Below are 15822 nucleotides of genomic sequence, written 5' to 3'. Positions count from 1 at the left end.
TCTGGGACCGCGCAGAGGGGCAGTAAGTGCAGGCGACAGGGACACCTCCTTCCAGGGTTGGTGGGGTGGTGCGGCGGCTCTCACCTCCCCCGTTTTTGTAGCAGAGATAGGGAAACCTCCAGACGTTGCCCAGCCCGATGATCTCCCCGGCCACGGACAGCACAAACTCCATCTTGTTGTTCCAGTGCCCGCGTTCCAGGGTGCCATCTTCCTCTGCCTTCTCCACGACAGGGTACGCGGGTTTTGTCTCTCCATTACTGGCTGTGCCCGAGACCCGGCTATCCATCCCACCTGGAAAACAAGCAGGGCACTCTGTCACTTGGGAACTCCGGGAGGAAAGCGCTCCCCATCCCTCACCAGCAAATGTCCAAGGGAATAAGTGCACTGGACGAGAGCGCATTCCTACTCCCTGGTCTGCAGATGCAGGTCCTCCTTAAGCCTCTCTTATGGGTGGAGGCTGGGAAACTGCTGCTGAAAATGTATATTCCTTTCCTGTGCCGGGAAGAAAGGCTGCTGCTGAGTACAGCTGCTGCTTCCACCACACAGGCTCTTGGGTTTGTGGACATGGGAGAACTCACACAGGCTCCAGATGGGCTACGTTTTCCCTGCCACCCCACAACCCCCCTTGTCTGTATCAGCATGAGCTTCAGTGTCTCTATTCAGTATGCTGGGGGCGATTGAAGGGATGGACTTTTTATAAATCCTCACAACTACCAATTTCTGCTGCAGGAATTTATTCAAAGAAAACAATTCTGATTGTGGGTAAAGATTTTGGCTTAAGGATATTCATTGCTTTTAACACCAAAAAATTAGAACGTACATAAATGTGTAAGAATGGCAAATAGATGAATAAATTATGGTACATACATACAATGGACGACTATATAATCATTAAAAATTGTGTTGAAGGAGAAAGTCTAATGAAATGAAAGTGTTCATAAGATGTGAAGTGAAAACAGTTATAAAATAAGTCATACAATATGATTATGCTGGAAAAATATTTTATATTTATATACATTGAAAGATTAGGATGTCCAGAAAAATGTTTTTCTCTCCTTCGATTATAGGGATTTTTCTTATCTATATTTTCTACACTTTTATCAAAGAACACATTTTATTTCGTAAACCAGTTTTTTAAAAAACTCCTTCCAAAGCAATGAGAGAGGTTGAGTGGGACCAGGAGCCCTGAATAAGATGAGCTGATCTTTCCAGCTCCTTCCTCCGTCTCTCTCTGAAATCAGCCTAAGGAAAAGATGGACTCTGGGCTCTTTTCTTTTTGGGTGATAACAAATGTAGGAAACTGTTACCGTAGAGAAGACAACACAAAATGAATAAAGAACAAGAATTCTAAACACTTCACTGCTCTATTTTAGACTCTTATTGGGATTGAGGATAAGATTGGATGTGGTTCATACATGGCGAGCAACTACTATGGAAAAAGCACTTTACCTACATTTATCTCATTAATCCACACAACAACCCTGAGGTGTAAGCAGTGTTACCTCTGCTTTGTAAATGCAGAGACTGAGGCTCGGAGAGGTTAAATAGCGTGTCTGCTTTCATACCGCTGGTAATTGCACAGCCAGGACCTAAACCCACTCTGTTCCTGGTTTTTCAATTACATTCCTTGATTGCACTGGCTGCCTAGATTTATCAGCATGTCGAAGATAAGCATCTTCTAATGACTCTCCCTGATTGTATACAGTGGCTCCTTTTCTGGAACAGTGGGCAAATGGACTTTTTCCTACACCTCAAGAAAAGTTCTTGTTAACGGAACTTTCTCAGCCGGAGCCCTGGCTGGGCACAGACTCTCCTGAGGCTGAGCTACCCGAGGGATCCAGAACATCAGGAAACAGTAGGACCTTTGTTTATTTGATAAATAGGGAATGGACTCCAGAGATTGTTCGTGGGATAAGAAGGAGAAACACAAGCAGCTGGTTCCAAGAAGATTCTTCAGTCCTTTAGAGAAGGTTGCCTAATGTCCTGCGCTGGTTCTGGGCCTCCCTTTAGCATCTGATGATGTCTTCAGATGGTGGAATACCATCTCCCTTCACTTCATCATCTTCCCAGATCCCATAAGAAACAGTAGCCCTATCCTGGGTCCCTTGGCCTCGTTAGGGTTCTGCTTCTCAGAGGTAGCCTCGTGCAGTTGAAAGGACATTAGGAATAGAGACAAACAAGCCTGGATTCAGGTTTTAGCTTTGAGCCATATCACTTGCTGCCTGACTTCAGGAAAAAGAAGTACTCTGAGTCTTAGTTTGCTCATCTGTAACAGTGAGAATAATAGGATGTACTTAGCTATAAGGATTAAATGAGAATATATATATGAAATCACTTAGTAGAATCACAAGCATTTAAATTTTTCTTTTCTTTCAATACTATCAAAATTTTTATGTTCTTCAATCTTAACTCATTTTACAGAGAAGAAAGCCTTCATTTTCTTAGAATTAAACCCAAATGTCTTCCCTCTCAATCTAGGATTCTCTTTCTCCAAATCACATTGTCCCTTAAGTCAACAACCACTGAAGTTTCAGAAAGAAAATAGCACATACTCTTTGCATGGGCACACAGAAATGTCAGGAACATTTTCTTGGAGAGCATCAAAAAACCCTTTGATTATAAGTCCTGGGATCCCACCAACCTGTAGTCTGAGACCCAGAAACAGAAAAAGAAAAGAAGAAAATGTTACTAACCTTCTTGCAGTTGCTACCAGAGGTCCAGGCACGGGGAGAAGAATTATCTAAGGGGGAAGGGGAAGGTGCTGCCTTTTTAAAGTGTGTTTCCAACACCCCTGTGGCACTTGTAATTCTAAACTTGGCCCAGCCCACATTCTGCCCTCCTACCTCCCCTTCCTACAACCTCCCTTCCCCTGGCACCAGACAACTCACACGTGAGTGATTTCACAGCCCGTGGAGTGTGTTCACGCCCTGGCAGGTCAGGCCAACTGCCTGTGAGCTTATCCACAGCACACGCTCCTCCCTGCAGCTCACATGCTCTTCCCCTTTTGGTGACCGTGGGGTCTCCAGAGGGATCCTGCCTTCCATCCCTTTCTCCTATTCAAGTGTTCCCATAAATCCAGCAAAAAGAGATGTTCCTTTGGTCAAGTCTATACAGATTAATTTAAAAGTACATTTATCTTATCCTTTACAGCTTATGCTTTGGAATGGACAATGATTTAGAATAAAGATACATAGATTATGGGAACTCTAAGAAGTGAGAAAAACTTCCTAAACACTTACACACACACACACACGCGCGCGCGCGCGCGCGCAATCCTATATAATAAAAGCCTAATATGCAAATTGTCCCCTCAACCAGGAGTTCGACTGGGAGTTTGACTGCTCGCTATGACGTGTGCTGACCACCAGGGGGCAGTGCGGAGCATGGTGGGCATCAGTGACATGATGCGACCTCTCACCAGCTACCTGGGGCGGGGGTGATCAGATAGAGGTGCGGTGAGAATGCGGAGTGTCTGCCCGAGCTCACTCTCACTCCTCCTGCTATCCTCCCCCGCAGGGACACCAGGGCTCTCACGCAGGGGAAGCCCCCATGCTCAGGTGCTGGGCACCTGCACAGCCTTTTTTGGGTGAGCCAGGCCACAGCCGCCAGGACTGCAGGGGTTGGTCAGGCTCCCTATGGGTTTGTGCAGGAGCCAGACTGTGAGGCCAGCCAGGAGAGAGTGTGCTGCCTGCTCAGCTTCTGTACGGTGTCGTTTGGCAGCCCAGAGGCCCACGCTGTGCCCCCGCCCACACTGTGCCCCAGCCCACGGCATTCAGCCGTCCTCACCGCATCTCCGAGTGGGGACTCGGGCACCGTGACTCTGGCGGAGGGGGGCGCACGGGGGTCCGGGGACCCAGGTGCTGCCAAGGGCCCAGAGGTCAGCTGGGACCTGCCCTTCCACGCCAGATGCTCACACTTCAATTGCTGGCCAGGCTTAGGGACTGCAGCCATGCACAAATTTTGTGCACCGGGCCTCTAGTATATATACAAGAGGCTGATCAGGCTGGGCCAGCCAGAGGGAGGGGCCATGGGTGGTTGGCAGGCCGGTTCCACCCTTGATCGGAGTTGGGGGGGGGGGCATTTGGAGGGGGGGGTGGCCAGGGGGAGGGGCCACAGGCAGTTGGCTGGCTGGCCTCGTCCCCTGGTCGAATTCCTGGTTGAACTCCCGGTTGAACTCCCAGTTGAGGGGACAATTTGCATATTAGCCTTTTATTATATAGGCTATACATATAGAAAAGTCTGAAAAGTATTCATCAAATAGCTTATAGTAGAATAGGGCTGGAGCCAGGAGATGATGTAAACAGACATTTTCACTTCTGCTTTTTGAGCTTCAGTATTGTTTGAATTTTTAAACAATGTGCTAGAATTGATTTTTAAATAATATTTAAGCCAATAAAGAAAAGAAAGTGCTAATGTTTCAAATAATACAACGCCTTAAACCCATCATAAGCAAGGAGTTGGCTGTGAAGAGGAGGCAGAGACAGTCAGGGGAGCTCTGCTTTGAGGCAGGCGCAGCCAGGAGGCATCTGTGCTGAGTAGAGGACCATTCCTTTCAGGTGGAGGGAAGAGGCCCCGCTCACCACTGGCCAAAGAGCAGTGCAGTGGAAAGCTGCTTAGGCTTTGGAGCCAGATGGTCCAGGCAGAAGCTGCTGATCCTGCTTCTGTCGCCTTCCAGTTTGTGGCTTGAGCAAGGTATTCAACTTCTGCAAGTTTTTTTTTAAATATATTTTATTGATTTTTTACAGAGAGGAAGGGAGAGGGATAGAGAGTTAGAAACATCGATGAGAGAGAAACATCAATCAGCTGCCTCCTGCACACCTCCTACTGGGGATGTGCCCACAACCAAGGCACATGCCCTCGACTGGAATCGAATCTGGGACCTTTCAGTCTACAGGCCAACGCTCCATACACTGAGCCAAACCGGTCAGGGCTTCTGCAAGTTTTGTTGTCTCATCCACAGAAAGGGTAGAATATTCCTTACCTTGCAAGGCTGTGTGAGGTTTCAGGAGAACATGTGTCCTGTATGTAAAGGACCATGCATAGCAAGCCCTCAAAAGGTAGCTACGTTTTATCCTTAAGGAACTATTCCCAATGAGCAGGGAAGTTTTCTTGAAGGGGATGGGAGACCCCAGAGCAAAGCTGGACTCAGGCCAGATAGAAGGAATGAGTCGTGGGTAGGGGCTAAGGCCGGGGGTGGGGTGGAGGACTGAATGGGATAAATAACAATGTGCCTGAAAGGATCCCAAAGTGTGGAAAGGAAGGTAAAGCACAAAGTCTAAGGGAGTTTCTGTCTCTCTCACCCCTCATCCATCTCTAGGGCATGGGAGCAGGGACAGGGAAGCACATCATAATTCCTAGGGAACCTGGTGGAGATTGTTATTCTTATGCTTCCACTGCCCCTTTTACTTACTCTCTTATAACCACCCGTCCATCTGATTTAACTGTGTAAAGTAAAGCAATAGACCAACAGGGTCCTCTGAGAGAGGCTGCCAATACATTCAAAAAGAGTCCCTCTTCAAAGGCAATGCTATTAAGCTCCCTTTTTAAAAATATATATTTTATTGATTTTTACAGAGAGGAAGGGAGAGGGATAGAGAGTTAGAAACATCGATGAGAGAGAAACATCGATCAGCTGCCTCCCACACACTCCCTACAAAGGATGTGCCCACAACCAAGGTACATGCCCTTGACCAGAATCGAACCTGGGACCCTTCAGTCCACAGGCCGATGCTCTGTCCACTGAGCCAAACCAGTTAGGGCTTAAGCTCCCATTTTTACTTTTCAATGAGTAGTACTTACTAATGACCTGTTTTTTAAATTAAATCATTATTGTTGAAAGACTAATGACCTATTAATTGAGTTACTAAGCACTGGAAATTCTGGCACTTGTAATCTAAAATAACGAGACAACTGGAGTTTACTGAGGACCCAGATTCGTTCTCTAAGAAGCTGAGACACCATCCACCTTTGGCAATGGCGTACGCCCCTCCTGTGTCCTCGTACATGTGAGCACTTGGAATCTCCAGTTTCTAGGAAAGACCGGGGATCATCAGGCACCATCAGGATCAGCCTGAGTTGGTTTTGAGTGGCTGCTCTTATATTGCGAAATGCTTGGTTTTACTAGTTGATCTTGTTTTTTATATAACTGCTGCCAAATTGCCATTTTGATTGTTGTTTCATTTCTCTCCAAATCCTTGTTATTCCTAAATTCTTCTTCTCTGTAACATAGGATGTGATGGGTCTTTTGCCCTGTCTAGGTTGACTGTAGTTTTTAAAAGTTTGAGAACTACTGGAAGATGAGTGTTAGTTCATCATGATTCCCTGTTGGAGGTTTAGCACAATCAGGCATGATTAGCCTTCTGTCTACTTCATGCCACCATCATCCTTCGGTCTCCTGGATGCAGGGTCAGGAAACCTGGAAACAGGTCACAGTAGAGTCAATATTCAAGAGTTCTTATCAAGAGGCTGCATTAGTTTGAAGACTCACTGGAGATTGTTAGCAAGGATACTGAAGGCTGTGCTCCCCAGCATCTGTGTGAAACAACGTGAACCATTCAAAGAGCAGGCTATGAGGTCTGGTTCCTATCAAATTAACCCTGGACATATTTCAATGATCATATGCCATGATATACTCTCCCAGCAAGTTTTTGTCTCTACTGAGAGTGGAACACGAGTGAATAAATTGAAGAAAGAGCATGGTTCATTTCAAAAAGAATATTTCTGAGCAACATTAGTTTCAGCATTGGAAGGGGTTGGTGTAGGCAGTGGTGGGCTCCTCTCCCCTGGAGACCTTTACATTAATAGGCATAGTTCTGTTTAATCACAGGGGTGAGACTCTGTTGACCTTTCTTATCTCTTTTCAAATATCACACTAATAAGAAAGACAGGAGCAAGTGGAATAATAAACTAAACAACAAATTATGGTTTTCTAAATCTGGAACAATTTGAACAACAAAATGAATAGCAATAGTATTGGATTATAACCCAAAGAACAGAATACACTCATGAGTTTATACTAAAATAAATAAATAAATAAATAAATAAATAAATAAATAAATAAATAAACTAGAGTTCTGAAAACTAGGATTCAATTAAAAATGCATAAGGAAAGAGAAAAATAGAAAATCATCATTAATCAAATACCACTGTAATAATTGTTAAAAACAAGATTTGCCAATGAATACTAAAATTAATGGGTGCCTGGCCAGCATGGCTCAGTAGTTTAGCCAGGAGGTCACAACTTGATTCCTGGTTGTGGGCTTGATCCCCCAAGTGGGGCATGTGAGAGGCAGCCAATCAATGATTCTCTCTCATCATTGATGTTTCTATCTTTCTCTCCCTCTCCCTTCCTCTCTGAAATCAATAAAAATATATTTAAAAATAAAAATAAATAAAATTAATAGGTGAAGGTTTGAGGAAGAACTGAGTTTATATAATCTCAAAGTATCTCTCCCAAGATATTATTAACTACAGAAAGGTAGTAACTTCACAGTAGAGAAATTAGGTAAAATCCACCTTAACCAAGTGACCAAGGTCAACATCATCCCATATAATAAAGAGGTAATATGCAAATTGACCATCACTCCAACACACAAGATGGCCACCCCTATGTGGTCAAAGATGGCAGCCACAAGATGGCCAGCAGGGGAGGGCAGTTGGGGGTGATCAAGCCTGCAGGGGAGGGCAGTTAGGGGTGACCAGACCAGCAGGGGAGGGCAGTTAGGGGCAATCAGGCCAGCAGGGGAGGGCAGTTAGGGGTGACCAGGCCTCAAGGGAGGACAATTAGGGGAAACCAGGCTGGCAGGGGAGGGCAGTTAGGGGCTGTTGGGGTCCAGCCCCAGCGGGTCCAGGGGTCCCCAAAGGTGTGGACGGAGTCGGCGAAGAAGGTAGGACACGGAGACAGCATTCAGTCCATCAGCATAGCCATGTTCTCTAGCAAGGTTCTCTCTCCAGGTTGTATGTCCATGTTCTCTTGCTAGGTTCTCCCGCTAGGTTCTGTCTCTGGTTCTGTCTCTAGGTTCTTCAGCCAGGTTCTCTCCAGTTCTTTTGCCATGTTCTGTCTAGGTTCTCCAGTGAAGCTCTGTAGCCAGGTTCTGTCCAGGATCTTTTGCCATGTTCTGTCTAGGTTCTCCAGTGAAGTTCTGTAGCCAGGTTCTGTCCAGGATCTTTTGCCATGTTCTCTCCCTAGGTTCTGGTTAGGATCTGATGTTTATTGTCTTGTTACATCCGTATTTATACCAGCCGATTTTAATCCTGTCAATTTCTATTACAAAGGTTAGGGCGTTTCTTATCTCCATTCCAGGGAGTAAAGATTATGTAGCTTAACTACCCGCCTGGCACTTAATTAAGGGGTTGTATCCCCTCCCTAACCTCAGGGAAAAATTCCTACCTGGGGAAATAACCTTTCTCGGAGAGGTGACTTTGGTTAAAACACATAGCGCCAAGAAGGGGAGCAAACATATTAAGAACAGTATGCCATATACGCCAGGTCCCTTGAAACAGCAAGGATGGACCGGCTCCTGGCAAGGGGCTACCAGGCAGGCAGGGGAGGGCAGTTAGGGGCGACCAGGCTGGCAAGGGTGGGCAGTTAGGGGGCGACTGGGCCAGCAGGGGAGGGCAGTTGGGGGCAACCAGGCCTGAAGGGGAGGACAGTTAGGGGCAACCAAGCCAGCAGAAAAGGGCAGTTAGGGGCAATCAGGCTGGCAGGGAAGCAGTTAGGCGTTGATCAGGCTGGCAGGGGAGTGGTTAGGGGGTGATCAGGCTGGCAGGCAGAAACGGTTGGGGCAATCAGGCAGACAGGCAGGCAGGCAGGCGAGCAGTTGGGAGCCAGCAGTCCTGGATTGTGAGAGGGATGTCCAACTGCCCATTTAGGCCTGATCCCACCGGGCAGTCGGACATCCCTCAAGGTGTCTCAGATTGGAGAGGGTGCAGACTGGGCTGAGGGACAACCCCCCCCCCCCCCATGCATGAATTTCATGCACCGGGCCTCTAGTCTGTATAACAAAAGCCTAAGCAACTGTTCCAGCAGAACAACCAGAACGACCAGTCGTTATGATGCACACTGACCACCAGGGGGCAGACACTCAATGCAGGAGCTGCCCCCTGGTGGTCAGGGCACTCCCACAGCAGGAGCGCTGCCCAGTCAGAAGCTGGGCTCATAGCTGGCAAGTGCAGCTGCCATGGTGAGAGCCTCTACCAATTCTGCAGTAGCACTAACGAACAGTGGCAGCAGGCACAGCGGGCCAGGATGAGCACAAGCAATGTGGTGCCCAGTCCCAATTCGGGCTCCACCCTGGCTGCCTGCCACTTAGCACACTGCTACATCCACCGAGGGGTCCCAGACTGCAAGAGGGATGTCCATCTGCCAGCTTAGGCCTGATCCTGGTGCCATTCTCTGTAGAAGGCAGTCAGTCTGAACAACTCAATGACTCAGGGAAGCGCAGGGAACTCACGGTGAGCCTCCCACCACACTTGACTCACCCACTCAATGGTGTTCACAGGACAGACTGTGGTGGCTCAGCCCATGCACATGCAGGAGCTGCTGAAGCTCAAGCAGCAGGCCGTGCAGCAGCAGAAGGCCATCTAGACACAAGCCAGCAGCCAGCAGTCAAACATCCCCTGAGGGGTCCCAGACTGCAAGAGGGCATGGGCCAGGAGGGACCCCTCCCCCACCCAGTGCGCAAATTTCATGCACCAGGCCTCTAGTCAGTAACAAAACATCAATAACTGTATCACAAACCTCGTAAGACAATGTACTAAGAAGGACACAATAAAATGTCTGTGGTGTTCTTGCAAAAAAAAAATTTTTTTTTCAGTAACACCAATGGTTCCTGGGTGTAATATTAAATGAAATTAAATATAACTTTCTTAGACAAGAAGTGAGTAATGAAATGACAAGAAAAATGTTACTTTCACTGGAAATTTCATCAGACCTGAAGAATATTTTTTCAAAATCTAATGAGAAGGCTCTCTTTCCTATCAGCATGTGTTCTACAATCCTCCCCCACTACTCTGTCCTCCCTGTCATGAGAAAACAGACAAACCCTGAGTGAGGGAAACTAGACAAAATAACTGATCACACTCTTCAAAAACATCAAAGTCATGAGAGACAGAGAGACGGGGAACATCTTCAGGCTACAGGGGACTAAGGGAAAATAAAAACTAAATGAACTAAATGGGATTCTGGAGAGAATCCTAGATAGGATGCTAGAACAAAAAAGGGATATTAGTGAAAACTGGCAAAACTTGAATAAAATTTTTAGATTAATAGTACTCAGCCCATGTTAATTTCCTAGTTCCGACAATTGCACTGTGGTTATGTAAGATATTAACATTAGGGGAGCTGGGTGAAGGATATATGGAAGCTCTCTGTATTATTTTTGCAATGTTTCTGTAAGTCTACAATTAATTTAAAATAAAAATGTGGGGTTTTTTTAAGAAAAAAAGATATGGTTTTCTCCCTGACTATTGCAGGCCAAGAACTTGAATTTGCTGTGAAAAGTGCAGGATATTACACTCAGGAACCAGTGGTGTTACTGAAAACTTTGGTAACTTCTCTTGTGCTGTGTTTAATTTCAGATAGGATAATTAGCCTAAATTCTATAAGCACAAAGTCTTAAAGAAATAAAACTTACAACAAAGAACATTAATACCATTGATCATCACCATTACTAATGATTATTAAGCACTTCAACATGCCAGGCACTGTGCCAAGTGCTACACAGGCACCATCTCATGGTACCTTCAGAACAAGCCTATGAAGCAGAGATGGTTATTATGACCTTTTAAAGATGAGAAAACACAGGCTTAGAAAGAATTAAGTCACTTGCTTAAGGTCACATAACTAGAAAATGGGAGACCCAGAACTTGAACTCAGGCATGTAGGATTCTAAAGTCCATTATTTATAATTTCATGCTACACTTTAACTCGGGCGGGGGGAGGAGAGGAAGCAGAGGTGGTGAGATGAGATGCTAACAAGTTCAGCTCTAGCACTGTGTTTATTTAGGCTATCACTGGCCCATGAAATTAAATATAAACTTCTTAAACAAGAGGTGAGTGATGAAATGACAAGAAAAATGTTACTTTCACTGAAAAGTTCATCAGACCTGAAGAATATTTTTTTAATCTAATGAGAAGGCTCTCTTTCCTATCAGCATGTGTTCTACAATCCTCCCCCATTACACTGTCCTCCCTGTCAAGGGAGGAAAATCATACCTTTCTCTTTAACTCCGGAGAGTTAATTGTCACTCTTTTCCAATTGTATCCAGTTTCTTCTGATCGCTGTCTCCCTGATTTCTTGTTGATTCCCAGAGTACAGAGAGGAGAGCTTGCAGCATTTATGTAACTAGTCTCAGCAGGAGGGCTTGGCTGATTAACAGTGATCAGGGGCTCTGAGTGAATGAAGAAATTCTCCACAGGGCTCCTACGTCCTGACACTGTAGCCCGGAGCTATAGTGAGGGATTAGGGCAGGAAGACAATATCTAAAAAGAGCAATTTCAATCTTTGAACAAAAAAAACCTCCCTGGGTGACTCTAATGAGCAGCTAAAGTTAAAAACCCCCGAAGCCTAACTGCTCTTGCTGCTGCTATCTTATTTTTCATGCCATCCTCAGGGAAGATGTACTGCACTGATCTTATATTTGACACTCTTTTATTTTTTTAAAGGATTTTTAAAAGTAACTTTTAGAAAGAGGAAGGGAGTGGGAGAGAGAGAGAAGTATCAATGTGACAGCAAAACATCAATGGACTCCTACTGGGGATGGAGCCCACAACCCAGGCATGTGCCCTGGCTGGGAATCGAACCAGTACCCTTCCAGTGCACAGGACAATGCCAACCAACCGAGCCACACCAGCCAGGCTTGACACTCTTTTATTTTTTTAAAATATATTTTTATTGATTTGGGAGAGGGAGAGAGAGAGAGAGAAACATCAATGATGAGAGAGAATCATTGATTGGTGGCCTCCTGCACACCCCCTACTGGGGATTGAGCCCACAATCCTGGCATGTGCCCTTGACCGGAACCGAACCTGGGACCCTTCAGTCTACGCCCATGCTCTATCCATTGAGCCAAATCAGTTAGGGCTTGACACTCTTTTGAAAGCCACCCTCGGCCTTTCTTCTCCAAGATAAATAATCACAAATCCTTTCATCTTCCTTAAACATTCTTATTTATTACCCCACCCACTGTGTCACTGCTCCTCCTTGGATGCTCTCCAGGTTCTTAACATCCCGTCAAGCTGGAGTGTCCCAAACTTCATGGCTGGTCCTTTGATTGGCTAGTCTTGTGTTTGTGTCAACAACAGCTCTGCATTGCTGACCGAATTCTTGGTTTCCACCAATCAAGAAATTCAGCAATTGAGGGATTCTACATTCTCACTAGCCAACTAAGAAACAAAAGCCTAAGGAAGCAACTATTGTAGACATAGAAGAATCGAACAGACCGTCCAACCTGGGGGGATGGGGGGGAGAGCCGGGGGGAGGGGGGCGGTACGAGATCAACCAAAGGACTTGTATGTGTGCACATAAGCACAGCCCATGGACACAGACAGCAGGGGGATGAGGGCATATGCTGGGGGGTGGGAACAGCCGGGGAGAGGTCAATGGGTGAAAAAGGAGACACATGTAATTCTTTAAACAATAAAGAATTTAAATTTTTTAAAAAGAAGAAGCAACTATTGTAATAGGGCGGTCTGCTAGGTGACCATTGCAGGGGGGAGGGAGGCAAAAAGAGAGCGCATAAAGGGAGAATGAGGCAAGTGCAAAATTCAGTGTGATGGGGAGGAAAATGGATAGCTGGGGAGGGGGAACTCCATAATTCTAGTCCTGGATAGGACCCTAGTCAGTACACAATTCACCTCTCTAGTCCTCAGTGTTTCATGTGTAAAATAAGAGGGCAAGACTGGATATCTCTAGGTTTCACTTCAGCTCTGAATCTCCCACAGCTGTTCGCAGCTCTAACAGCGAGAAACAGTGCGTCTGATCACTCCCCTTCCACTTGATCTGCCCATGGTTCTCCCAGCAGCTGTAGTCGTTCCAAGGATTATTATTTCCCAGTTTGGGTGGTGATTACAGTCCAGACCTCCCCACTGGTGTGGAAGCTTCTCTAAGACAGTACAGTGTCATCTCCTGAATAGAGTAAAAAGCCTCCAGAGCTCAGTCCACTCAGCGGACACCTGAAACATTAAAAGGAGTGAAAGGTATTTTCCTCGGCCTCCAAACAATTGTCAAGAAACAAAATTCAACTGAGTACATTTCAAGATCTAATTGGCTTTATTCAAAAATTCATGAATGAGGCAACATCTCATCTAGCAAGTAGAAAGGAGCTCCCAGGAGCTATACAAAATGAAAGTGTGTCCCCCTTCCCTCCCCTCCCCTCCCGTCCTCCTTTCTTTCACAGGGGGATGTACCTCGTTCTGCGGAGGGAGCTACCTTCACCCTCCCCAACTGGCGAAAAGAACCCTAAGTCCCTGAGAGGGTCCGCCCCCCGGCGTGCAGGGGAGGGTGCGCCCCACGCCACTCTGGGACCCCGGGTCCCGCAGAGGTGTCCTAAAACCCCCGCAGTGGGAACCCACGGCTACTTTGAGTACCGGCGCCTCCCAAGTGGGGCATAAGCCCCCGCGAGTGGGAGAGAAACCCCTCGCTAAGGCTGAGGAGGAAACCCGGCATTCCCAAACGCCGGAGCCCGCGCCCGCTGCCCCCCAGGGGGGAGAGCCCGGCGCCCGCTCTTGGGAGGGTGCTCTGGGAGGTGGCTCTGTCCTGTCCATTTGGTGAGGGGATCCCAGGCCCCTTAGGAGGTGCCCTCTTCCCTCCCTTCAAACCTGAGGAGGTGGGAAGGGGCAGATGGAAGGCGCAGCCAGAGCAGAACTGGGAGAGGGGAGGGCGCACGCAGCGGGGCGGCCCCGGAGACAGGCTGAAAGCTGGGGCAGCAGCTTTTGGGGAACGGGAGGACTCCGCCAGCATTTGCCCCCCTCCCAGCCTGAACACCACCATCACCACCCCCATCTCGTCTCCTAGCGGAAGCTAAACAGGGTAGGGCCCGGCGGGAAGTGGGATGGGGGACCGCCTGCGAACACCCGCGCTGCAGGCTTTGCCTCCCTCTTTTGGTCACCTCCTCAGCCAGGCCAAACACATATAGAAGCACACCCCGCAGAACAAGGTGCCCTGTCTTTCTTTCCTTCTGCAGGATTGCTCATGCCCCTCAGGAGTGGTCCCGACTCCCACACAAAAATAGAGATCCCCTTGCACTTTGGACAATCCAGTTACCAGAGCGAGAGGCTTTTCTCCCCAGCGCCAGGGAGAGAGACGCCCGGTGCTAAACCTGATGCCCTGTAGAGTGAGTGCCCTATGCTGCCGTGCACCCCGCACCCCAAAAGTGACGCTCTCCTCCTGCACTGGAGAGGGGGCCACCGGGCTGTGGAGAGAACACCCAGATCCGGAAGAGCTTCTGACTCCAGAAATGGGGGAGGATCCCCATTTACCCCACTGAATTGGAAATCACAGGCCAGGCATGTACTTGCTCCAGCCTAATTGAAGCAGAGGAGTTAGGGTCAAGTGGAAGCACAGGGTGGTTGTTAGGTTTGATCCAGCAATTGAATCCATACCCCTCCCCCCCGGGAACTGGCTTTTCAGGCCTTTTCACTGTGGACATTCCCTTTTGCTGAGACCACACTTTACTTGCTGAGACCACATTCCATTATCTCTCCCCTCAGGACCTGCACAGAGAATTCTCCGCCCAGAAAAAGCCCGCCTAGAGTTCTTTAAAAACCTCTGACTCCTTCCGTCTTTGGGAGTTGGCACCATTTGGGGGCTCAGCCCATCTGGTACCCAGATGACCTAGTAAATTCATAATTCTTCACCCCTTTTGGCCTCATGCATTCCTCCTTCGGCGACCCTAACTGTGGTCCTAGGAAGCCAGAGGGGAGTGCGGAAAGAAAACTACAAGCCGCTCCGTGTTGCTGAGCCTGGGGCCAGGTGTGGGTTCTTTGGGTACACAAACTGCTGACAAATGCTAATTATGTTTGGACCTGGCTAGTACTTGGAGGGGGATTTTCTGAGAATACCAGGCACTGAAAGTTTCCTCTCCCTCTCTGTTTCCCTAAGTTGCAAAGAGCCTAAATGAAAAGGTTTTCAAGGCCAAAAGGGGTAGAGGAAAAAGGAAGTTTCCAACTAAGAGTGGATTATTTCAGGCAAACTCATCTTTCTTTTTAAGGAGTGCGAGGGCTCTGCAGATTACCTGACTGGTGTCGGAAATGGGCCTCTGTGACCCATCTCCAGCACGGTCGGCTTTTGATGGAAACGGTTGCTGAATTTCCCCAGGGCAAACAGAATGTAGGGAAGAGGGAGGAGGATGTAAGAGCAAGGAACTGTGGACATGGCAACCCCCAGGTGCCTGCCTCAGCTAGACAGGGGGAGGGGGAGGCAACTATGTAAAAAGGGCCTCAGCCCAATGTTTTTGAATGGCCCAATGGGAGACAGCAAGATCTAGGCGACCTTTGAGAAAACACGTGACCCCATAGTACTCAGCCAATGAGGAACCAGAGGAGGGGCTGAATAAACGGGCTGTGTTCCCTGCTCCAGGTGTGTCTGTACACCCCTCTGGAGAACGTGTTATAAATCTCATTTTCGCCATACTTCTGTCTCCCAGTCTGTTATTGAATTCGGACAGGTGAGCATTTCTCACACCAGCACTGTTAGTAGGTAGCTAGATATTAATAAAGGAAGGGAGCAAAGGAAATTGGACTTTATTAAGCCTAATAAACTGGGAAGCTGAATGCAATATTGGGCCTGCTTCACTAGGGAAACTCAGCTTCACACACGCCCC

General features: G+C 47.4%; 1 protein-coding gene across 3 annotated transcripts in view; it reads right to left on the bottom strand.

Annotated features, from left to right (window-relative positions):
- Window positions 1-11292, bottom strand: part of SLC6A13 (solute carrier family 6 member 13) — a 55905-nt gene extending 44613 nt beyond the window's left edge. For 2 of the 3 annotated variants that reach the window (XM_070407556.1, XM_070407558.1), the window contains exons 1-2: window positions 2694-2734; window positions 85-291 (exon numbers count right to left, since the gene is read on the bottom strand). In XM_070407556.1, coding sequence (XP_070263657.1) covers window positions 85-286 — 202 coding nt within the window. In that variant the 5' untranslated portion in view covers window positions 287-291; window positions 2694-2734. Of the gene's footprint in view, window positions 1-84; window positions 292-2693; window positions 2735-11215 lie in introns of those variants that run through there. The other variant, XM_070407557.1, reaches the window with a different exon arrangement.
- Between the last annotated feature and the right edge of the window lie 4530 nt (window positions 11293-15822).

This window comes from Myotis yumanensis, unplaced genomic scaffold (assembly GCF_028538775.1).
Source record: "Myotis yumanensis isolate MYYU_CA2020_CCGP unplaced genomic scaffold, mMyoYum1.0.hap1 SCAF_3, whole genome shotgun sequence".
Classification (NCBI taxonomy): Eukaryota; Metazoa; Chordata; class Mammalia; order Chiroptera; family Vespertilionidae; genus Myotis; species Myotis yumanensis.
Note: the sequence above shows the minus strand (reverse complement) of the source record. Positions and strands in the feature narration are given on the sequence as shown.